This window comes from Rana temporaria, chromosome 2 (genome assembly GCF_905171775.1).
Source record: "Rana temporaria chromosome 2, aRanTem1.1, whole genome shotgun sequence".
NCBI lineage: Eukaryota > Metazoa > Chordata > Amphibia > Anura > Ranidae > Rana > Rana temporaria.
In genome coordinates this window covers 306,132,224-306,157,695 of record NC_053490.1, presented here as the reverse complement: position 1 = coordinate 306,157,695, position 25,472 = coordinate 306,132,224, and the positions used below count along the sequence as shown (strand labels likewise).

Sequence of the window (25,472 nt, the reverse complement as noted above, 5' to 3'; positions counted from 1 at the left end):
GGAGGAACGAGGAGAAAAACTGGAGCGAGGCAAAAGGAAACTGCCAAAGGGAGCAGCCAGGGCTCTTGCCACCCTCAAGATGGGGTCACCTATGGTGGGTGTCACCCCACCCGGGTGCGGAGCGCACCCTCATAGCGACGCCACTGACACCCCCCACTGTGTGGCACCTCAGGGAGTGTAAGAGAACACAGAGCCACACAATGAGATTGGAGGAGAAGCGGTTTAACCTTAAACTGCGAAAGAGGGTTTTTCACTGTAAGGGCAATACCCCTGTGGCACTCTCTTCCACAATTGGTGGTGCCAGTGGGGAGAATGGATATTTTTAAAAGACTCTTGAGAGCAAAAAGCGGGGTGTGGAGCCAAGCCCCATTCTTTGTATCTCATGGAGAAGTAAGAGCAGGTAAGCATGACATGTTGGTTATTTTAACAGAACAAAAGCCAAGCTTTACAATCACTTTAAGCCTTAATGCGAATCCTGTGTCATTTTCTCTTACATTTTCATAGTGGCAGGGCCTCAACTTTCACAGTAGTTACTATTACCCAATATAAAGGCTAGTAATTAAACATTATTCAATTGATATGTAAATTACAAAAAATTTAGGCTAGATAACCATTGAAAATACAATTTTTATATTAGGTGACTGTTTATTTTATTTCTTTCCCATGCTTTTTTCTTTATTTCCTGGTAATCCTTGGAATAACGCATTTAATCATCTGTGCGGTTTCCCCTGTTACCCCCAGGATGATGTATAACATGAATAAAAGGCAGTCTGGAGAGCGTAATACAAATATAATTTTTTTTGTAGAAGCAGGGACAGTGGGAAGTGAAGAGGGAAGAGCAGCAGGACCTGTCATAAGCACAAAATAGAGTCCAACATAGTTCAAATCCTATGAAAGGTATAGTGCTTGTAACTTAAAAAATAACCACAACATATAGAGATAAAGGGCAACCAATAGTATTAAGATTTATTTATATTTAAAAATAAAAAAAATTGGTCTGGTGACATGGTCTCGTTAATAACTTTCTTCATCGAGAATGAAAGAATTTTGAAGCTAGACAGTGTTTATCATAATATACAATACAAAACAGGTTAATAAGGGAACTTCTTACTTCTCTGTATTCTTTCCAGGTTCGATGGAAATTTACAGATCCATCCTTACGATGTTGGATAACAGTCCAGCCTCCCCCACTAGTATCCATATCACACATTGCCTGCAGAAGTCCAAGAAACATTATTAAACAATTGGAATATGTTGCTTACTGGCATAGCAGGATGGAATATCTGAGAGAGTTGCTGCTTAGTCAATTTTTATTGATGGCTGTATACCAAGTCTTATTAATAGGCTTAATATGATATTTTTTCCTTTATGTTTTCTCTCAAAATGTGGAATGCAGTAAGATGATTTGAACATAAAATCTATATTTTTCATACTTAAGCTTAAAAAGAAGCAGCAGAGCATGTTCTGTGCCTAGGCACCCATGTACTTCATAACCATTGGTTCTTAATCTAGGGGATGGGGCATATTTTTGGCAGTGCCACTGCACTCACACCTGCCAAAGGGCACCTGGGCACAGCATAGCCCATGTCTCTCTGTAAAGTCTGAAAGCCACGCTAGTGTTGCTCCACATTTTAAAGTATTATCATGTGTGTACTGGAGAGACCCACAATGTGTGGAGAGAGACGGCTGTTTTGTCAACCTGGGGAGGAGACATTGTAAAGGTGGCAGAAGAGATGTCAAATTAGAGAATTGGGTATTGAAAGTTGTCTAGGAGAGGGAGGATAACGAGTATCAGAAAGAGTGATAGGGGTAAGGAGAGGTATCATGTAGTGTCACAGGGATGAAAAAAGGTGTCAGATGGTGTTAGAGATTGAAAAGGGGTACCAAAAAAAGTGTCACAGGGAAGCGGAGGGGTATTAGCCGGTGTCAAAGGTGTACGGAGGGGTACCAGATGGTGTCAAAAGAATGAGGAAGGGTACTAGATGGTGCCATTGGTGTGAAGAAGGATACTTTATAATATCACTGGGGAGAGAAGGTAGCAGGTGGGGTTAAAGGTGTGAGAAGGGGTACCAGAAGGTGTTAAAGAATGAAAAGGGGTACTAGATGGTTTCACTGAGGTGGAGAGGGGTGCTAGATGGTATAACAGGGAAGAGGAAGTGGACCAGACTACCCTTTGGCTTCAAACCAGTATAAATTCCTCTAGGTACACTTGCACAGAGTTTATGAAGGAACTAAGCAGGTAGGTTTTTACAAACATCTTGGAGAACTAACCACAGATCTTCTGTGGATTTAGGCTGCCTCAAATTCTTCTGTCTCTTCATGTAATCCCAGACAGACTCGACAATGTTAAGATCAGGGCTCTGTGGGGTCCAAACCATTACTTGCAGGACTCCTTGTTCTTCTTTACACTGAAAATAGTTCTTAATGACATTGGCTGTAGGTTTGGGGTCATTGTCCAGCTACAAAAATAAAAGTGGGGCCAATCACACACTTCCCTGATGGTTCTCCAAAATGTTTGGAACAACCCACCAACTGAGTTCCTTCACAAACTGTGTGCAAATATACCTAGAACAGTTGATGTTGTTCATTTTTTTATTTTTTGTTTACTAATTTTGTTAATTGATAAAAATAAATTATTAACACTTCTTTAACACGCCTTTACACGCACATGAACTTTTTTTTTTTTAAATCAAGTGATTTTTCAATTTTTGACAATACAAATACAAATATGCTACAACAGAAGCGTATCACAAAAAAAAGTTTCTGATACCAGAACAATAACATAAAATAAACATATAAAACAATACAAAATCACTCATAGCTTTTCAGACTAACTAGAATCGTTAATGGCAAATACCCATATATACCATAAAACATGTGTATATACGTATTGACTCACAGGTCATGTAGAAACTGCTTGTCAATGATTTTGTATACTTTCAACTCATGCAGGATATGGAGTTTTGTACTTTAAATACCTGATAGCTCCCTTATGACCTTGTCCTCCATCCACCTTAGTCCATTTCACTGCTTACCCCAGTATCAGTTGCCACCGGAAAACTATTATTTGTGTTTTAATTATTATCCTCTGCGTTCCGAGGGGGGCATCATAAAGTGAATTATTAGAGTCCACCTACCAGGACCATATTTTTTTGCACATGAACTTTAATGGCATCCCAATCTTAGCCCATGGGATTCAATATTGAGTTGGCTGACCCTTTGCAGCTATAACAGCTTCAACTCTTCTGGGAAGGCTGCCCACAAGGTTTAGAAGTGTGTCTATGGGAATGTTCGACCATTCTTCCAGAATTGCATTTGTGAGGTCAGGCACTGATATGAACGAGAAGGCCTGGCTCGCAGTCTCCATTCTAATTCATCCCAAAGGTGTTTTATCGGGTTGAGGTCAGGACTCTGTGCAGGACAGTCAAGTTCCTCAACCACAAACTCTCTCATCCATGTCTTTATGGACCTTGCTTTGTGCATTAATCCAAATCATTTAGTGGAGGGGGGATTATGGTGTGGGGTTGTTTTATCAGGGGTTGGACTTGGCCCCTTAGTTCCAGTGAAGGGAAATCCTAAGACATCAGCATACCAAGACATTTTGGACAATTTCATGCTCCCAACTTTGTAGGAACAGTTAGGGATAGCCCCTTCCTGTTCTAACATCACTGAGCACCTGTGCACAAAGCAAGGTCCATAAAGACATGGATGAGCAAGTTTTGGGTGGAGGAACTAGACTGGCCTGCGCAGAGACCTGACCTCAACCTGATAGAACACCTTTGTGATGAATTCCTATGCATTAAGGTGAAAAAACATCTCACAGTTACGGCCCCCCCAGCCCCTACCTTGTTTTACTTACCTGAGCCCATTCACCTGCTGCGCTTGCCCCCGACGTCCTCTTATCCGCTTAGTCTGGCCATTGATTGGCTAGAGTAGATGGATTGATAGCAGCGCAGCCATTGACTCACACTGCTGTCAATCACATCCAATGACGTGGGGGGGCGGGGCCAAGTGATACAGTGAGCGGCTATGGCCGCCGGCTGTATCACGGGAGCGCGCCCGCAAGAACCAACACCCATGGGAGAGAGCTCCCATGAAGGGGATTTGTTCTTGCGGGGAGGAGCCGACACAGCCGCCGAAGGGACCCCAGAAGACCAGCTTCGAGGCCACTCTGTGAAAAACGAGCTGCACAGTGGAGGTAAGTATAACATGTTTGTTATTTAAAAAAATAATAATTATCCTTTACAACCCCTTTAAGCAAACACTGCATACCTGCAATAGTATTCTCTTCTATTTAAAAACATAACACCAATTTGTGGAAAGGTATAGTAATGTCCTTATAACTAATTATTTCTCCCTAATTTTATTCCATCTAGCTTTGTTTCTCCTTGGCCTTCTATTATATTGCAACAGAGAAACAGCATAACCATCCCAAACTCTACCAGCCGTCTAAACAGTCTATATTCCAAGGTGTATGCAGCATGCCAGTTCTCATCTGTGATAATTCCAGATGAAAGGTAAGTAAATATACATTCCAGTCATATGCTGAATGTGAGTAAGTACACCACAATTACAACTGACTAAGAAGTGGTGATGGGCTGCTGACATGACAGTCTAGATGTTGAGTTAGTACATTTTTGACTTAAATTAAAATTGTCATGAAAACAATACAAGACCTCGCCATTGTTAATCTTATTTTGCAAATGCTATTTGCCTGGTCCTCAGTAATTTACCTAGTATGCAGATCAGAATAAACAGAGAGAAGTCTTGTTCTGCTAATTGGTTCAAGGTTAGTGATTGAAAATACTGAAGCCAGATTGCTGAAAAAAAATTATATTTACTGTGAGGGGCCCGGCAGCGGGTGTGTGTGGCCCCCTGGATGGGTTCAGCACACAAAAAAGTTAGGCACAGCAGACGATGGTAGGAGGAAAACAAAAAGGTGTGGTTTTATTTGAACTATATACAAAAAGAAATATGACAGAAACAAAAGAAATACAAAAATAAACCCTGGTCACTTGACCGCTCACTAAACACGTTGGTGTCCCTAACTAACACCTGTGTACGTTGTTTGTTAGTATTGTGTTCCTGCTTGCCGTGTGCTACGTTATCGCTGTGTACTGACTTTGGCTTGTCTCCGACTACTCCTGTTTGCCTGTGACCCTGACCCTTGGCCTGTCCCTTGGTTATCCCCGTCTGCTTGTTGCCCCGACCTCGGCTTACCCTTCACTATCTCTTGTGTCCTGAATGGCTGCTTCCCCTCTCTCCCTATGAAGCGTGACCTAGGGGACTCCGGGGGCCGCGACCTGGATCCAGTTGCAGCAAAGGCCATCCTCACCACTAGAGGCTCTGGTGAATACCAACTGGATCTTAGACTCCGCACCCTGGGGAATCTTGGGCTCAAGCTTCCTATAGGATTCCTGTTTGTGCCCCAGCGAACCTCTCCTCCATACCCACTCTGTGGTCCATCCGCAGCAGTCTGCTATAGGGTTCACTACCTTGTGGTGCACCCCTGCCTCCAACGGGGTGCACTTGTCATCTGATCACAGGTGACCTGACAAAAGCTCTGCCAGCAAAAATTCATTGTTTACTGTGAAAATTACAATTGCAGTTTGGGAGTTAACCACTAGGGGGCGCTGATAGGGTTAAGTGTGACCTCATATGTGTTTCTAACTGTAGGGGGGCGGGGCTGGACGTGTGATGTCGTTGATCGTGTTTCCCTATATTAGGGAACACACGATCAATGACAGCGCCACAGTGAAGAACGGGGAAGCTTTTTTTAAAAAAAAAAAAAAGAACGGGGAAGCTGTGTTTACACACAGCTCTCCTTGTTCTTTAGCTCCAGGGACCGATCGCGGGACACCAGCGGCGATCAGGTCCGCGGGGCCCCGCGGCCGCGGTCACAAAGCTTCGGACCGGATCGCGGGCCCACGGCTGGGCACTTAAAGAGGACGTACATGTACGTGCTTGTGCCCAGCCATGCCATTCTGCCGACGTAAATGTGCAGGAGGCGGTCCTTAAGTGGTTAATTTGGCCTTCTGCACTTTCAATAATCAAAATTTATAGCACTGAGCTGTTTGCTGTTTAATGTAACACTATCCATAAGCGTTGTGCCTAATGAATTCTATTACTGCAAAAAGAATGATAAATACTATTTACCAGAAGAAGCAGGTGGCTTCTATTTTGCAGTGGTTAAATTCTTTGCACATGTGGAATGCACAGTGTTTGAGGTCCCAGTAATTATCATTTTCTATCAGTATTCAAGTTTACGTGCTAAACACTTCTTATCCTGTCACAATGAACAATCTATCCCCCATTTAATGAAGTAGTGTAACACCTTCTTCGCTACAGCATAATTCGTATTTGTCAAACAAGACGTATATGCAGTTCTACTTAAGTGTTGTTAACTAGCGCTGCTGCCCTCTTTCTGTAACTTATTAATGGTGTGCTAACATGCATTATATGCTCTTTCATTTCACCCCGGAAACCATCTAAGCAGAAAAGTATCATGAAAATGTACAGCCAGGTGGTATGCTCTGTGTAACTTTAGACAGCTACTATTATTCATCAAACACTCTAGTGTTAACACATGTTCTGTGAGTGCCCATATGGATTGCAGAAAACTCAATTTTTAAAGACACTCATTTGGCCAACAAACGTGCTGAAATATTTAATGCCTTTTTTTTCTAACAATTTTGTATTTTCTGGGTTTTTTTTTGTATGATATGAGAATTTTGACTTTTTGTTAAATTTGGACGCTCCCTTAAAACATTAGTGCATTGCTGATACTTTAGCTGCTCACCTGATGCAAAAGTACACAAATGATGCTGACACAATTGAAAAACAAAATCTGTGTTTGATATTAAAAATTACTCTGACTGAATTAAAATAATTCTAGAGTCTCCAGTTTTCTCTGTCCCAGAACAAATTTCTTGTTATTGAAAATCTAATAACATCTGCAACTGATTGCTGTTGCTTTCTAGTTTTTCTCATCACTTTCAATACAGACTGCCGCAATCGGCATTAAACACATGCAGGTGACTTCATAATTTTTCATGTTATCTTGATGTTCATTTAGGCCTGGTTCACACCTATGCAAGTTGCAGTTTGCATATTCCAGGTGCATTTTTTTGAATACACATTTTTGATCCATTAAAGTCTATGGAACCAAAAACCAGAAAAAAGTCCCTGGCCATTTCCATAAAATGCACAGACGTGACTACATCCATAGGAAACCACGTTAAATGGACTGTAGTGTGTTTCTGAAAAATGTAAAATGCACAAAAAAATGCATAGGTGTGAACCAGGCCTTAGTGAGGGGCTGGTGGTGCTGGGAGTAGGTGGATAGGGGTACCTGTATTGGATGTAGGGCATAAGATGGTGGATTTGTGTTTATGGGGGTATACATTTCTGGTGAATGCAAGGAAAGTGCATGTGTTGGCTGGAAAGAATTATGGATGCATGTATACATTAGGTACATAGGCATGTGCACAGGGTGTGCCAGTTGTGCCTAGGCACAACCTAATCACCCTGTGCTGGGGAGATTCCCTCTGCTGCTTGGTTGCGAGAAAGAGACTGGGGAATCTCTGTCCCCAGTCCCTTTCTTTGTTTCAAAAGTGAGACAGCAGGGGCCTGTTTAGACCCCTGATATTTCACCAAAGCCCCCAATGGGGAACCTAAAAAATAAAAATAAAAACAATAATAAAAATGATTGTATATATAACATATTATAACATATTATAAAAAAGAATGCAAATGTAAAAATAGAATAATAAAAAAAGTAACTACTGAAATCAACCTCTGCCCTACTGACATTGTCCACTGCTCTACCAATGCTGTCCATTGCACTACAGGGGGTCCCCCACTTACAAACGTCCGACTTACGAACGACTCCTACTTACGAACGGGCCTCAATGCCGGCTGCTTGTGCTCCACGATGGTCCCGGATACCTCCGAGCAGCTATCTTGCCACATTCCACACATTTCACACTGCAGTACTTCATGTACTGCATGGCCAGAAGAGCCCCAGAAGCATCCGGAACATGCCACATTCCTGCACAGGCGGAAGCCGGAACATCTCACATCCCTGCACAGGCAGAAGTTACACTTACAAACAGTGTTCTGACTTCCGAACAGATTTCACTTACGAACAAACCTACAGTCCTTATTGCGTTCGTAAGTCGGGGACCCCCTGTATTCATTTATACACAGTAGAAAAAAGGAAAAGGAGGGCGCATCGACCTAGTGCATTCACCAATGGCAAGATTTAATGACTGCTATTGCTTTGACTCTGAGGAAGAGGGTTCGCCCTCGTAACGCGTAAGTCGCACTGAATGAGGTTTGGACTCTCCGGCCATCTGGTTCCAGTAGGAGGCCTTTTGTTGGCATCTATCCCTGCTGATGGAGTGTTGTATACGCTTGTATTTTAACTTGCTTTGTGAGTATTTATGATCTTTGTATTAATTGTAATTAAATCTTGCCATGGGTGAATGCACTAGGTCGATGCACCCTCCTTTTCCTTTTTTCTAGTACTGTATTTAGCCTCAAAAGTACCCATTATTCTGAGGAGGGCAGCAAGACTTGTGGTCATTCCCTATTCCAACAGAAGGCTCTGGTTGTGCCACCAAGTGACCAAGCTCCCGCGCGCAGGAGACTCTGTGTTTCTATATTTATACACACACACGCATGTGTGTTTGAGCTTTGGGGTGCACACCCTAATGCAATAGACTGCACACATCTATGATTAGGTATTTCTGTATTTCATAAGGGATACTGAACTTGGAGATTATGGAGCATTGGGTGGAAGAGAGTGAATGCAAGGGCAGGTGCAGTGGGTTCTAAAGAATGAGGTGTTTGTTGCAGAGCATGTAGGGGAAGCAGGAAAACATGGCTACCCTTGCAAATTATATTTGTACTAAACGTGGACCATTAAAATTCTAAAAAGCATACTGTTTTTGTAAGTTGTAAATCATTTTTATTGCCAATCAGCAGAGGTAACAAACAGTTGCTTACATACATTGAATGCGGTAGCTACTCACTTTTATTGTGTCTGTAGAATTAGAAAAGCGTACAGTATAGACTCCACTAGATGTTAGTCCAGATTTATAGGCATCTGCACAGTCTTGGAAAGACATCAGCTCTTCCTTTGGTATTACTGGAATATCTAGACAAAACATATATAACATGTAACTAAGAGCACACTGGAGGAAGACAATATAAACATTCCCTAATCTTAAAATATATTTGGTAATTTAAAAAATATCTAAGCTCTCTATTATCTATCTATCTATCTATCTATCTATCTATCTATCTATCTATCTATCTATCTATCTATCTATCTATCTGTCTGTCTGTCTGTCTGTCTGTCTGTCTGTCTGTCTGTCTGTCTATCTATCTTTATTTATCTCTCGATTTGGGACCAACCCCTCAAACATTAATATGACCCTGTACCCAGATCATGCACACTAAAGTATCTATGTATTCCACAAGCATTGAAAGCATGTTAAAATAAGCCCCCTTTCATCTATGTATCTATAGAATTGTGGAGAAATTAAAACTTCACTCTCAGGAAAATAACAAGGTATCCTTGTAGTGGGACTCCCCTGCACTGCGACATTTAAATGATTGTTTTTGCCTAGGGTACAAGGACCTTACCTAATACCTCACAGGCTCCTGTTTCCCTGTGACCAGTCCCTGAAAGCTTTTTTTTTGCATTCCAGCTAGCAGTCATATTTGTGACATCCGGTACAGTGCAGGACCAGTAATCATGCATTGTAAATGAGAATTCTAAGGGCCTGCCCAAACCTGAAGAGAAGAGGTGAGTGCTGCCTGCTGGGAGAATAAGGGCTAAGGTAAATTATTTTTCTTAGTACCCTTGGCAAAAACAAACATTTAACTCTTGCAGTGCGGCAAAGATATTTTTCGTCTCCCTAGATTTTAGTTTTAATTTTCAAAGTTCACAATGAAGGCATTAAAATCTTATATATATTGTCAGGCTGTGAAATGTAAAAAAAAAAAAGCAGATGTTTCTAAGCTGTTAGAAACCCACTAAAACCCAACTTTAGAATGTTTATTGTGATATTTGAGGATATTTGAGAATAAATACATTCACATTAAAATCAACTTAGTTTGGGGATGGGGGCACTTTCATATTTATTAACTGAGCCCAGGTACACTTTTTAACATTTGAAGTTGATTATGATTAGTTGTTATGGATTCCTAGGCTAGCCATACATAGCCAAATGCCAACATATGTAAAACTGGGGTGAGGATCGGACCATTTATAGGTGGAGAAGATGACAAGTACTTTCAACATTGGAAGTACACTTGGTATTGCTTGCAGAATTTGTTGGAAAATGCTTTTGACCCGGTTGGTCATCCTCTACTCGATGAGAAGAGTAAGGAAAGTGCCAACTATACTTGTGTGACTTTAGTTAATTGGCAGATTGCAGGAAGTTCTAATTGGCACTGGAGATGTCAAATGTTCACCCAGACATTGTCCTTGTGGAGACATGTGTGCATCTTTGGCTATCCCAAAGCTGGCCATATACTAGTAGAACTTTGTAAAAATATTTTCATTTTTGGAACATTCATTTTCCAATAATCACTTGGATCAAATTGATTTTCATTTTCATTAAGTGACAAAAAATTTTGCTGGATGGAAACATTTTCACAAATTAAAGACATTTTAACTGTAAAGGTAGTTTCCGTTCGGGAAAGAAATTCTAAGTGTAAATGTGGTTTCTGTTTGGGAAAAATCGTACATAATTTAATGAAAACTGTCTAATACATCTGGGACTAAATTCAAATGGCAGACATAGACCAAATTTTCAGGGCTTTTGAAAGAAATTAGTGCATTTAAAGATGGTAAAAAAGAACATTCTAAGAATGCTCTGATGAGAATTTTTGTACAAACATCCATACAAGGTTCCTCTTGTGTTGCTTTCGTTTTAATAAATAAGCAAAGTATTTGTGACTCATGAAATTTTACCTATGTAGCAATAAATGTATGTTGTGCATTACTCCTTCAGAAAATAGGTAGGAAGGAATACGTTTTTTGACCTTTTAGGAGCGTGATTTTTATAGAGACTGTAAGCACTCCATTTTTACAAGATTTAAAATCACTAGGGATCCACTAACACTACACTGAAAGCTGCAACTAATGTGTAATTCAATCTTTAAAAGTGCATGATTTATTGTACATACAGCACTACAGACTGGTATTATTTGTCACATAAATACTGATCTGCTTCTGCATTTATTACAGTCCACAGTATATCACATTAGGAAATGTGTAGTTTAAGAAAGAGAGTGAAGCCAAATAATAATTGAAGCCTAATGTTGGACACACACGCAGAACATTTCAGGGAATTTTACAGTATCAGTAGAACAGTGGACAGCTCCAGTAGGGAAGTGGATGGTGTCATTAGGGCAGTGGATGGTGTCAGTAGAGCAGTGGATGATGTCAGTAGAGCAGTGGATGTGCCAGTAGGGCAGTGGATGATGTCAGTAGGGCAGTGGATGTGCCAGTAGGGCAGTGGATGTTTTCAGTAGGGCAATGGATGGTGTCAGTAGAGCAGTGGATGATGTCAATAGGGCAGTGGATGGTGTCAGTAGAGCAGTGGATAATGTCAGTAGGGCAGTGGATGGTGTTAGAAGAGCAGTGGATGATGTCAGTAGGGCAGTGGATGGTGTCAGTAGAGCAGTGGATGATGTCAGTAGGGCAGTGCATGGTGTTAGAAGAGCAGTGGATGATGTCAGTAGGGCAGTGGATGGTGTTAGAAGAGCAGTGGATGATGTCAGTAGGGCAGTGGATGGTGTCAGCAGAGCAGTGGATGATGTCAGTAGAGCAGTGGATGGTGTCAGTAAAACAGTGGATATGTTAGTAGGGCAGAGGTTGGTGTCAGTAGGGCAGTGGATAGTGTTAGTAGGGCAGTGGATAGTGTTAGTAGGGCAGTGGATGGTGTTAGTAGGGCAGTTGACAGTGCTAACAGTTTATTTTTATTTTATTTATTTATTTTACAGTTTCGTTAGCAGCACTTTTGAGGGGCTTTAGTGAAATATCAGGGGTTTAAACAGACCCCTGATGTCTTACTTTTGAGACAGAGTAAGGAGATTGAGGACACCATCCTCAATCTCCATCTCTGCAGCCTCAGATGCACACAATGAATGAACAGGAAGAGCTCTGCACCATCTCCCTGTTCATTCACAAACCTAAGCATAATAAAGACAGTTTACTATGCTTCAGTTATGAATGAAAACTCTCCCTCCTAAAACGATCCCCTGCAGCAGCCGGAAGGAGAGGAATTTGACAGTGCTGATAGGAAGGGGGGACCAGGGGAGCACACAGAAAGCCTGGGCAGCAGAAGGAAGTGGAACCTGGACAGGAGGGGCAGTGGGGGTGGCATATACTGGAGCGGATCCTCTGTATTTTCCTCCTGCAGCAGTTGAATGCTGGCGAGAGGGAGAGAAGGAGAATCACGCTTTTATCAGCTGCAGGATAAAGATACTGGGATGGGTTCCAGTAAATACCACCGTTGCTCCTGTCCAGGTTCCATGGGTCATCAGGGAAGGGCTGCGATCTACCCTTCACCTACCCGCAATCGACAGGTGGATCACAATCGAAGGGTTGCCTACCCCCAGCTTAGTCTAGTTAATATTCACAGCATGTCTTGGATGTTTATTCAATAGGTTAGGTTTTGCTTTAGCATCTGAAGTGTTTGCCCTGTTCCAAGCCAGGTAATTCTTGAACATTTGAATTGCACATTATAATGGATGGTTGGGTGATTAGAATCTCTGCAATATATGGTTGGCAAATCAGAAATTTTAAATATTGTTTATGAATCTTAGTTACCCATTATATTTGATACTCTACTAAGATTAAAGTTGAGGTATGTGATGTATTTACAAATTAGGATACATTTACAATACTTTCACACAAGCCTAAGGCATTTTAACTTAAGTCATGCGGCTGTAATTTTCAAATGTCATTGGACTTCAGCCGAAAATAACTGTTATTTTTAAAAAGAAAAAAAGAGTATGTTTGTGTAGATAATCCGCAAGTGTCATTGGGCTTCATTCACAAAACGTTATCTATTAAAATACTGCACAGCATTTTTCAAGAAATTTTGGGGAATTTACAAAATAATTCTTCTAAAATACTGCATGCAGTATTCCCGAAATATACGGTATTTTATCTCATGCGATATCCAGTGGAATGGATACAGTGGGGATTAATTAGAACCCCTGTCAGTTTTTATTGCTAATAAAGAGATAACATTTATTTTAACCGTAGAAATATGCCAACTCACTAAGTCAATGCGGTCCCTGCAGCATATGTATTAGAAAAAAGGTGACTGGAATATCATTCAAAGGGAAGCTGCTTTCACAGGACACACGTGGTGTATAAAAAACAACTAAGTTCAATTAAGTAGATACAAAGGGCCAAATCCACAAAAGAGATACGCAGGCGGAACTGCTGTTCCGCCTGCGTATCTCTGTGCCTAACTTTGGGAGCGATCCTCAAAAGGATTTTTCCCAAGTTAGGCAGAAGATCAGACATCCGTAATTTAGTTACGCTGTTGAATCTTCGGATGCAGTACCGCATCCGCCGCTGGGGGCATTTCGAGTCGAAATCCCTCCTTGCGTATGCAAATTAGTACTTACGGAGATCCACAAAGCTTTAGGCATTGTGTGATTTGCGTAAGTTACGAATTTGCTTGCGCAAAACTAAGGTTGGTTTTATATGGACTAACTTTAGTAGACCATGCAAAACCATACCTTTTTTTCGATCGCCGCGGTTTTTTTTTAAATTTGATTTTTTTTTCCCGTCGCGTAACTTTTTTTTTCCCGTCGCAACTTTACGAACCCGTCGCTATCCACAAAGCCCGACGTAAACTACGTATGCGCGATGCACGTCGGGAAAAATGACGTCACACGCATGCGCAGTCCGTCCGGCGCGGGAGCGAGCCCTAATTTTAATGGGAATCGCCCATTTTAATTAGGGATCGCTTAAGATGCAAGGAGATCAGCTACACTGGCGCAATTTTAGAGGTAAGTGCTCTGTGGATCGCTACCTAAAATACTAAAATTGCGCCAGTGTAACTTTTCTGCCTAAAACTAAGATCCGCAATTTCTTTGTGGATTTGGCCCAAAATATCTTTATAAGGCTTCATTTCCATGGACGTTTTTACAGCCACTTTTTTTAGCCTTTTTTTACAGCTTAAAAACGCCTGTCCATGTTTTTATTTATTTTATTTAAAAAAAATATATATATAATTTTTTTTGAGCTGGAGCTCAAAAACGCTGCGGTAGCGTTTTTGAGCATTTCTTAAAGTCTGGCGTTTTTACAGCTCTAAGGCTGGAGCTTCAGAACGCACTGGTCCTGTTTTTTTTTTGCAGCTTAAAAACGGCTCAACCATCTACAGCTCAAAAACGTCATGGTGGTCATGAGGCCATAGACTAACATGGGGAGCCGTTTTTAAGCTGCAAAAAAAGCTCAGAAAAGTGGCTGTAAAAACGTCCAAAAACGTCCATGGAAATGAAGCTTAAATGTCAAATATTGAATGAAAAAATAACGTTTTTTTGTTTTTACTGATTTTGTTTGTTAGTTTCTCAACAGTGTCACCTAAAAAAATTCACAAAATTAATTCCATGCTTTAAAAAAAAAAAAAAAAACTAACACTGCTCAAAATAGAAAAAAAAAAACATAATTCTTTCTATAGATCACATACAAAAATAGTTTTGCAGGGCAATATTAGGAAAAGAAAGTCTACTTTTCAAAAAACAAAAAACAAACGATGCATGTATTATGTAAATAAATGGTAATCAAGATAAACCCGCCCTCTTGATTTTCCACCGCTGCGCTGGTTGAAAGAAAACTAGGAAAAATAGCTGCCACTTTAAAATATAGTGAATAGTTTGAATAAATATAATGACAGTAGTTTAGTAAAACCAAAATCAGTGTCAAAAATACTAAGCAGCACATATATAAAAAAGTGTATAAACCTCTCAAGTGAAAAAATTAATAGATTAGAAAAAGCTTCAAAAATGTATGTGAATACTATAGAACAATAATTACCGTATTTATCGGAGTCTAACGCGCACTTTTTTCCCCTTAAAATCAGGCAAAATCGTGGGTGCGTGTTATACGCCGATCACGCTGTTTCTGAGTGCCGCCGAAATGTACGGAGCTGAGCCGATCGTACCGCTGTTTCTGAGCGCCGCTGTGTGTACTGTGTACTGGGCTAGGCTCAGCTACGCTCGCAGTCACGCCCTGCCCCGCCGAGAGAAGCCGAATACACAGGAAATCCGGCTCTGTATAGCTCGGCTGAGGCGCTAAATTTAAAAATACATAATGCTGCAATTTCGGGCAAGGTGCAGATGGACACTTATAAGGCTGCAGATGGACACTTATAAGGCTGGAGGGACTCTGTGCAAGGCTGCAGATGGATGCTGGAGGCTGCTGATGGATGCTGGGCAAGACAGCAGATGGACACTGATAAGGCTGGATGGACTCTGTGCAAGGCTGCAGATGGATGCTGGACAAGGCTGCTGATGGATGCTGGGCAAGACAGCAGATGGACACTGATAAGGCTGCATTGATGGGCATTTAAAATGTACGTTTTTTTCCCTTAAACTTCCCTCCTAAACATTTTTCTCCTTAAACTTCCCTTCTAAGCTTGGGGTCCGTGTTATACGCCATGCGTGTTATACACCGATAAATACGGTAAATAAATCAGAGATAGCTTAAAAAAAATTATTGTGAATACTATCAAGGATAGATTAAATATAGAACCCGTGAAAATAGTGTCACAAGTGATAAACATAAAGTTCATAAATTATGTATGTTCCTTGAGTCTTCAAGTCTTCCACCACACCAAAAGTGTTCAGTGAATCCTTTACCCATCAAATCAAACACTCACCAGAACGATATGCCTAAGGCCCCTTTCACATGTGCGGACCGTATATCCGCATTTCCATCCATCCGTTGTGGATGAAAACGGGACATACATTGGTCCCTATGTGATTTACGGGTGTAATTGCGGTGTGATGACCCCGCTGACACCCGTAATCACCCGCCTCCGCAATGATCCAATTTTTCGGACGGAAGAAAATCCTATTTTTCTTCTGTCTGGCAGATCAGATCGGGTTACCACGAACATACGGTCCGTGTTCATCCGATCCCCCATAGGGAAGAGCGGGGGAAAGACAGGGCGGTCCCTGCACAGTGTGCGGGGACCGCCCTGTCAGCCGACGGCTCAGCTGGGATTTTACGAAGGATCCCCGCTGAGCAAAGCGGACACACGGAGGCGGATCATTACTGATCCGCCCGTGTGAAAGGGCCCTAACACTCACGTGCTTTGGCATGTATTCTCACCACTCAAACATCCTGTATGGAATCTCTATTTCCTGATTCCTAGTTCAGCTTAGTGCATCACATGTCTAAACGTCTCACGTCGGTTCAGATGCTCACTGTGTAACCACGCCCCGACATGTTTCGTCACGAAGGACTTAATCCATACAGGTCGTTTGAGTGGTGAGAATACATCTAGCTGATCGTGGGTCCGCCGTGACCATTGTTTCACCGGTTGATCAAATTGAGAACGCTTTTTGCTGTGACTTGCTGCTTGTTTTAAAGATTTTTTTGTGAGTGCAATGTTTGAAGATTTGTGCATGGGGTTTTATTAAAACTGACCATTCGGTATTACACTATTGTGCACCTTCTGTTTTCATTACTTATATGTGGAGCAATCCGGATTTCACTGTTTGGAACAAATTTTCTGTTAAACCTACCTGAGAGGTTTTGTTTATGCCTTTATGCCAAAGCATAAAGTGTTAGGCATATCGTTCTGGTGAGTGTTTGATTTGATGGGTAAAGGATTCACTGAACACTTTTGGTGTGGTGAAAGACATGAAGACTCAAGGAACATACATCATTTATGAACTTTATGTTTATCACTTGTGACACTATTTTCACGGGTTCTATATTTCATCTATCCTTGATAGTATTCACAATAAATTTTTTGAAACTATCTCTGATTTATTTAATTATTGATCTATAGCAGGGATATGCAATTAGCGGACCTCCAGCTGTTGCAGAACTACAAGTCCCATGAGGCATAGCAAGCATGAGACCTAAAGGCAGAGGCATGATGGGACTTGTAGTTTTGCAACAGCTGGAGGTCCTCTAATTGCATTTCCCTGATCTATAGTATTCACATACATTTTTAAGCTATTTCTGAACTATTAATTTTTTCACTTGAGAGGTTTGTACACCTTTTTATATATGTGCTGCTTAGCATTTTTGACACTGATTTTGATGCATGTATTATGTTTGTTTTTTTTAAGATATGGTACAAAGGTACAAGATATGAACAAAATAAATACCTAAGGCCTTAAACCAGTGGTCTCAAAGTACCGGCCCGCGGGCCATTTGCGGCCCGCGGACCAGTTATAAATGGCCCGCAGGCAGGGTGGAAGGGGGGGAGCTGGCGCCATCTGGTGGTGAGCCGTTGGTATCACAAGTTATTACCACCAGATGTCTGAGCTGGCGCCATCTGGTGGTGGCCATTGGTATTACAAGTTAAGCATTACAAGTTAAACAGCAATTCTAATGTCATTTTACACTATTTTCACTGCCATATTCTTCCCTCTAATTAGAACCCCCAAACATTATATATATTTTTTATCCTAACACCCTAGAGAATAAAATATAGATTGTTGCAATACTTTCTGTTACGCCGTATTTGCGCAGCGGTCTTACAAGCGCACTTTTTGGGGAAAAAATTACACTTTTTTTAATTAAAAAATAAGACGAAAGTAAAGTTATCCCCTTTTTTTTTTATATTATGAAAGATAATGTTACGCCTAGTAAATTCATACCCAACATGTCACGCTTCAAAATTGTGTCCGCTTGTGGAATGCTGACAAACTTTTTTACCCTTTAAAATCTTCATAGGCGACGTTTAAAAAAATCTACAGGTTGCATGTTTTAAGTTACAGAGGAGCTAGAATTATTGCTCTCACTCTACCAATTGCGGCGATACCTCACATGTGTGGTTTGAACACTGTTTACATATGCGGGCGCTGCTCACGTATGTGTTCGCTTCTGCGCGCAAGCTCGTCGGGACGGGGTGCGTTTTCTGTCTCCTAACTTTTTTAGCTGGATCCTAGATTCCAAGCAAATTTGTCAAACCCTGACTTACACCAGTGCTGGTGGTAATAATGCGCTCGCTGACACCAGTGATGGGGGTTAATAATGTGTTCGCTGACACCAGTACTGTTGTTTTTGAAGTTTGAAAGTTTGCATGCGGCCCCCCATGGCATATGAAAACTTGTCTTGTGGCCCTCAGGTAATTTGAATTTGAGACCCCTGCCTTAAACAGTATGTGTGTCACTTCCCAGTATTGGGCTTTAGTCCTAACAGCATCCAAATTTTTACATTTTTGCAGTCATTTATATAGGCATTAAATCTGTACTAACGGTTGTATTGGGATACCAGTGTGGTTAGTTGGCTCACAATCTCCATGAGTTGTGCCTGCTGTCGTTGTAAGATGCTGTTGTTATGCATTGCATCATTGAGCTGCTGCCCCATTTCCCTGATGAGGCCACTCTGCGTGGAAAGTAAATCCTCTACATGAAGTTTCTCGGATTTTAGCACATCTATTTCCTCTCGATGCTTCTCTTCCACCTCCAAGACTCTATTTTCCAGAAAACTAGAAATAGAAGAAAAACAAACTGAGAGCATAAGGGTAATACATAATTCTCATAATTATCTTGGATTATCCCGTTAGGGATATTTCCCTTTCATGTCCCAAATACACAGAAAGAAGCAAGGGAAACAGTTGTCACCATTACAAATTTTCACACACTTTTAGTCCCAGTGACAGTGGTTACCAGGAGTATCTGTGAGGGGTTGCAGTGTTGTGGCACCAGTGCCTAAGGTCCAATTTTTCTGCCCCTGTTTAACAGGGGCGTGTAATTAAAATTTTTGATGCAATACTTTGCAGCGGGCTCATTCCTGTGCTCCAACTAGAGTATCTGTGAGGGGTTGCAGTGTTGTGGCACCAGCACCAATGCCTAAAGCCCAATTTGTCTGCCCCTGTTTAACAGGGGCGTGTAATTACAATTTTTGATGCAATACTTTGTAGCTGGCTCATTCCTGCGCTCCAACTAGAGTATCTGTGAGGGGTTGCAGTGTTGTGGCACCAGCACCACCACCAACAAAGGCCCAATTTTTCTGCCCCTGTTCAACAGGGGCATGTAATTACAATTCTTGATCTAATAGTTCACTGCAGGGCCCATTCCTGTACCCACCAAGAGTAACTGTGAGGGCTTACAGAGTTGTGGCACCAGCACCACCACCACCACCAACACAGTTGTGGCACCAGCACCAGTGCCTAAGGCCCAATTGTTCTGCCCCTGTTCAACAGGGGAATGTAATTACAATTATTGATCTAATATTTCACAGCAGGGCCCATTCCTGCACCCACCAAGAGTAACTGTGAGGACTTACAGTGTTGTGACACCAGCGCCAAGCACCAAAGGCCCAATTTTTCTACAACTGTTCAACAATGGCATGTAATTACAATTCTTGATATAATAGTTCACAACAGGGCATTCCAGCGCCCACCAAGACTAACTGTGAGGACTTACAGTGTTGTGGCACCAGCGCCAGCACCAAAGGCCCAATTTTTCTACCACTGTTTAACAATGGTATGTAATTACAATTCTTGATATAATAGTTCACACAGCAGGGCGTTCCAGCGCCCACCAAGACTAACTGTGAGGGCTTACAGTGTTGTGGCAACACCAACACTAAGGTCCCAAATTTCTGCAGAGTATATACGGCAGGCCCCTACTTTCAAACATCCAACTTACAAACGACTCCAACTTGCAAACGGAAGGAGACAACAGGAAGTGAAAGGAAATCTACCCATAGGAAGGGAAATTCTCTTCTGTAAGAGGTGTCTCCTGTCCGCTGATGCTTTATCACCAATCCTTGTTTCACTAAAAAACCCATATTTTCAAAAAATCATTTGTCATTGGGACAGAAAGTGAATTGCAATCTTCTGAACAGATGCACACAGACAGCAAAACAAATGTTACAGGGGTGATAACCCTGCAAGCAGTTTTAAATTACCTTTTACTTATAGTAATCTAATTTTGTGCAGGGACAGTTCTAAACACGTGCCACTTTACAGGCATACTATAGACACCCAGCAGGTACAATATTTAAAGGAATTTTTCATTTTTTTTTCACTTTAAGAATCATTAAAATCACTGCTCCAGAAAAAACGACCGTTTTTGAAACTTTTTTTACATTGATACATGTTCCCTGGGGAAAGACCCGGGTTCTCAAACCATTTTACGACAATAACTTGCATATTAGCCTTTAAAATTAGCACTTTTTAATTCGAACGTTCGAGTCCTATAGACTTCAATGGTGTTCTAAATGTTCGCGCAAACGTTCGGTCCGTTCGAAGGTTCTGGTGCGAACCGAACGGGGGGGTGTTCGGCTCATCGCTACTCTGGACACATCCCAGTGAGGGAGACAATTCTTCTCCAGACCAGATCACGTAAGGTGTAGTCCCACAGCCTGCTTCTCAGAAAGGTTAATTCAGGTTCTCAGCCCTTCCACCGCTGAGACCTCAGAGAACAGCTGCACAGTCCACAAACTGCCTCAGGGGGCAGCAGCCCCAAGGGGCCCTGGAACCCTCTCTGGCTATTTACCACCTCCCCATCCAGCTTCTGGGCACTCTTCTCCAAGGATTGGCTAGAGCATTATCACTATTCAGGCTGGTCATTTGCCTCTCTAAGCCCCATAGCCTGTAAAACTCCATAGATCAGAGTAAACAATAACAGCTCCCTTGACTACAGAAGGATCCAAAAATGCATTTTGCCTATCATACTACACTAGGAGGGGTTGCCTTCCTGGTAGGCAGAGCACAGTGAATACTGCTAGCGGCTATAATCCTACAGGCTGGATGTACCTACGTTGATCAATGAATACATGGATCAAATCTTGGCTGTCCCTGCTGAACCAGCCAAATTTAGATTCATGTATGGCTGGCTTTAACTCTTTCTTGAACAGACTTTGATGTTCAGGAGCTAGCAGCATTGAAAGTTGTGCTGGGGTAGGAATTTTAACAAATAACTTACTGGGGAATGTCTTCTTTATTGTGCTCAATGTGTTAAGGTAAAAAAAAAATGCTGAAGGTGTAATATACTAATTTAAGAATTGTGTGGAAATGTGTTATTTAACGATAGAAAAACACTAAAAGCAGTGCATTGTTTCCAATTTAATTTGGATGATCATAGGGGAAAAAATTAGCATTTTTTTACATGAATCTATACTGTACATTATCATCAAATTCCACAAAACCGCGCAATATACGTATGTAACTATTCACACCAGCTCTGACTCCAGAGAAATGTCTAAGTTATTATTCCAAGCAAAAATCATCCAGGCTCATATGCATATATTTTTGGACCGGTATCGGAACAAGCCAACTAATGTAAAAGTAAATTGGGGGACCTAGAGGAAAACTAACACAAACTCAAATGGGAAAAATAAACAACAACATACATACATTGCTCCCTATTAGGGACTAAAGCCCTGTATTCTTTATCTATTGATTGATATGAAAAGACTTCATCTTCACCAAGCCAGAAATTGCCAGAAAAAGTATGAGGCCCCGTACACACGACAGAGGAACTCGACGTGCTTGGCACGTCGAGTTCCTCGTCGAGTTTTGGGATGAAGCCGCCGAGGAGCTCGGCGGGCCGGCTTCTCCCATAGAAGAACGAGGACAACGAGAAAATAGAGAACATGTTCTCTATTTTCTCGTCGAGTTCCTCGGCGGCTCCATCGAGCCAAAACTGTACAGACGACAGAGTTTCTCGGCAGAATCCGGGTTTTGACCGAGTTTCTCGGTGAATTCTGCCGAGAAACTCTGTCGTGTGTACGAGGCCTCAGGGGAGCACCAGCAGGAGCAGATGGACTGGGCATATGAGATACACCAACGGGTACTTGGACCACGTTCATAGCTGGTTAAGCTCTTTGAATGAGAAAGTACTGAAAATACTGATTTAGCTTGACAGACAGACAGCATTTCAGAAGATGCAGTTTTCATGTTTCTCTGATGAGATATCTGAATATGGGATTATGTCTTTTGGACTGTTCTCCTGAGTCCTGACCCTGATGTCCAGCCTGCTCCATAAGCTTATGCCGCGTACACACGGTCGGAATTTCCGACAAGAAAAGTTTGATGTGAGCTTTTGGTCGGAAATTCCGACCGTGTGTAGGCCCCATCAGACTTTTTCTGTCGGAATCTCCGACAGCAAAAATTTGAGAGCTGGTTCTCAAATTTTCCGTTTTTTTTTTTTTTTGACATGAAAAGTTCTTGTCAGAAATTCCGATCGTCTGTATGCAGACGACATGCAACAAACCACACATGCTCGGAATCAACTCGATGCATGCTCAGAATCATTGAACTTCATTTTTCTTGGCTCGTTGTAGTGTTGTACGTCACTGTGTTCTTGACGGTCTTAATTTTGTGTGACCGCGTGTATGCAACACAAGTTTGAGCCAACATTCCGTCTGAAAAAAATCCACGGTTTTCTTGTCGGAATTTCAGATCGTGTGTATGCAGCATAAGGCTTCAACTTTGTGAAAAGCACACTATGGAAAAGTGAGGGTCATGCAGGGCTGTTTATTGGTGGAAGGCCAGTTATAGTCTGGCCTTCCACCAACCCCCTCCGCTTAAAAATATTCAACTCATGACATTATTGATATAATGTGGGTAGCAGTGGTCTAGTTGATTACATTTAATTTATGTCACTTTGAAAAAAATGCCTATCATATTTGTGTTGCCGGATCTTCTTCTAAGAAAAATGTAAAATATGAAACAAAGAGGATGAGTTCTGTAAATATGTCAGAATATATTAGATCTGTGCAGTAAAAGTCTATATATTACCAAAAGTCTAGCAGATATCTTTAACTAAACAATCCTATGTTGTGTGTCATCTCCAAAAAGGCTATATAATCCAGGACTTGGAATGAGGAGCAATGGAGTGTGAAGGACTGGAAAGAAATGGATGTTTAAAAAATAAGTATTGTCTTTCAGGTTTTTTTTTTTCTTTATGTTGGTTATCAACCACTTTAAGTGGTTTACATATCTCAGCAATACTGCACAACCAGGCAAATGCACACTTATTTCCTGGTTCAGCAATGATGAGGCTTCCTATTTCACCTCTCTGTCTTTATCTTGCTCATTAAATGATAAATAAGCATCAATGCTGTCTACTTAGAACAGTTGTGGTTTAAAGTGTAAATTGCAAGATCAACAGACCAAATTGCAGATCATTTGGCAGGTTGTACATGTACAGTATGTCTTATTTATTTAGTGGTTTACCTGTAGCACTAGTCATTGGGAGCAGGGCTCCTACACTGGGTTTCTACTTTAACACAATTTCGAGTGTAGGGATCTGCTGTTTCAATTTGTAATTTACTTGTTTGGTAATTACCACAGAGTTAATCGTGTATGTCACTTCCTGTCTGTTTTGGGGGAGGGGAGGAGGTAGTGGAGAGAGAAAGAAATTCTCAGCCACAAGTTCTGTACATGATACTAAATCCTTCACCAGAAGATACTATTATGCAAGTATTGTTCTAATGTAACTGCAGCTGCCCATAGCTTCTTGAGTGTATTTCTGAATTCTTGTGACAGAGAATCTTTGTTCTATTCTTATTATTTCACATCCACATGCCAGATAGCTAGGTTTGTGCTACTGTATGTGTAGTAGTCCCCTTACAGTATATTAGTAGGTGAACCTGTTTATTGCAATATAGTTTATATGCAATTCCTGTTATTCTAGTTAACCTTTCTCTTCTGGTCTGGGATTCTATAGCTAGTTTTAGCTTAGGGCTCAATAACCTGCATAGGCTAGAACCAGGTTAGGCATCAGATGGCCACTTCTGGATCATTAGCAGTTGCATGTCAGATGAGAAATTACTAGGGAGGGATAGGCAACTCTGAGTTCCAGTGCCACAGTTTCCGTGCAACACCACAGTTCCTGCCAGCGAGAAGCTCCGTTCCAGGCTGGTTTGACGACAGCTGGAGGATCTCTCCATGACCGTAGATATTATCTTCAGGTCCTTAACACAAAGACAGATGCTGTATCATCCTCAGGGGCCCCTGCAACTGAACTTTGCTGCAACATTCATCTGATTGTATCTCTATTACAAACTACATATGCACCTGTATATGTGCACAGTTCCACCAGAACACCTATCAGGCCCTTTGCTGATAATAATTGTTTGTACATTGGGTGCATGTACTGTTATTAATCTCTTCTTATATAAAGTTGGTTTAGTTTTTATTTGTGTGCATCTATTACTTATGGTTAATGGTATATGTTGGTTGCAGTAGTCCACTGCTCCCAATTACATTGATTAGAATACAGGTTAATTTCTCAGGAGATCCCCTCTGTTCACAGAGGCCCTGTCCTGGGTGGAGGTACTGCCAACTTTATTATCAATCCCACACGTCGACTTGGCGAAGGTTCTAGTTCTTGTATTTACCTACAGGTTTAGAGAAATATCCTGTTTGGGGAGGGCCATTTCTCTCAACCCCCTAAAAGAGGGCTACACTAGTATATTACAACACATAACAGACATACATATATGACTCTGTATTTCTTCAAGCAAGCCAAATCATGTCATGCGTCACTTTTATTACAATTTATATATTTGATTTTTTTACCAAATTATAAAAAAAAAGCAAAGAATTTAATGATATGAATGTGAACCATCTAATATCAAACAGTTTAGGAGAGAGATGAATTCTATTGCCTTTTCTCACACTTGGCTTTTTCTAGAAACAATTAAAACTCATAAAACCAGGCAACCTGCACAGTATTTAGAGATGGCGTCTTACCTGTTCTTTTCACGCAGCTTGGTAATCTCTTGGCTCTGTAGCAGAAGTTCCTTCTCCAGTTTGTTGGTTGATAAAGAATTTTCCAGCAGCTGAATTTCCAGTCTATTTGTCTGGTTCAAAACCTGCAATATATGCCAAAGTTTTAAGAGCATTCTGCATTGCTGACTTCTCCATGATACACTATTTTCTAGACTTGACAAATTCTCTTGTGGACTTATTTTTCATTTTAAGTGTTATGATCATTTGAATTTCTTTGAGTTTTCTTAAAGAGGTAAAGACGTTTTGACTCAACATTTACTTTTATTATTAAAAACTATTTTAAATGTTTAAAGCTTGCAATCTTTTTCTTAGGGTAACTTCAAAATGAATCCTTTTGTGATGAGTGGTCATGCTAAATTTAGCAGTGACAGCATGTGCTGGCTAACTTGACAATAAATCATACGTAATAAAAAAACAAAACAAAAATTAAAGCGTATGTAAACCCTCACCTTGTAAAACAACCTAATCAGTTTAAAAAAAAGAAAAGAAAGGCAAAAC

General features: G+C 41.1%; 1 protein-coding gene across 2 annotated transcripts in view; it reads right to left on the bottom strand.

Moving 5' to 3' along the window:
* LOC120926973 (angiopoietin-2-like) overlaps window positions 1–25,472 on the bottom strand; it is a 58,940-nt gene that overhangs the window by 11,169 nt on the left and 22,299 nt on the right. For both annotated transcript variants that reach the window (XM_040337329.1, XM_040337328.1), the window contains 4 exons: window positions 24,936–25,057; window positions 18,481–18,713; window positions 9,036–9,160; window positions 1,112–1,213 (listed from right to left, as the gene is read on the bottom strand). In XM_040337329.1, the coding sequence (XP_040193263.1) occupies window positions 1,112–1,213; window positions 9,036–9,160; window positions 18,481–18,713; window positions 24,936–25,057 (582 nt within the window). The remainder of the gene's footprint in view (window positions 1–1,111; window positions 1,214–9,035; window positions 9,161–18,480; window positions 18,714–24,935; window positions 25,058–25,472) is intronic.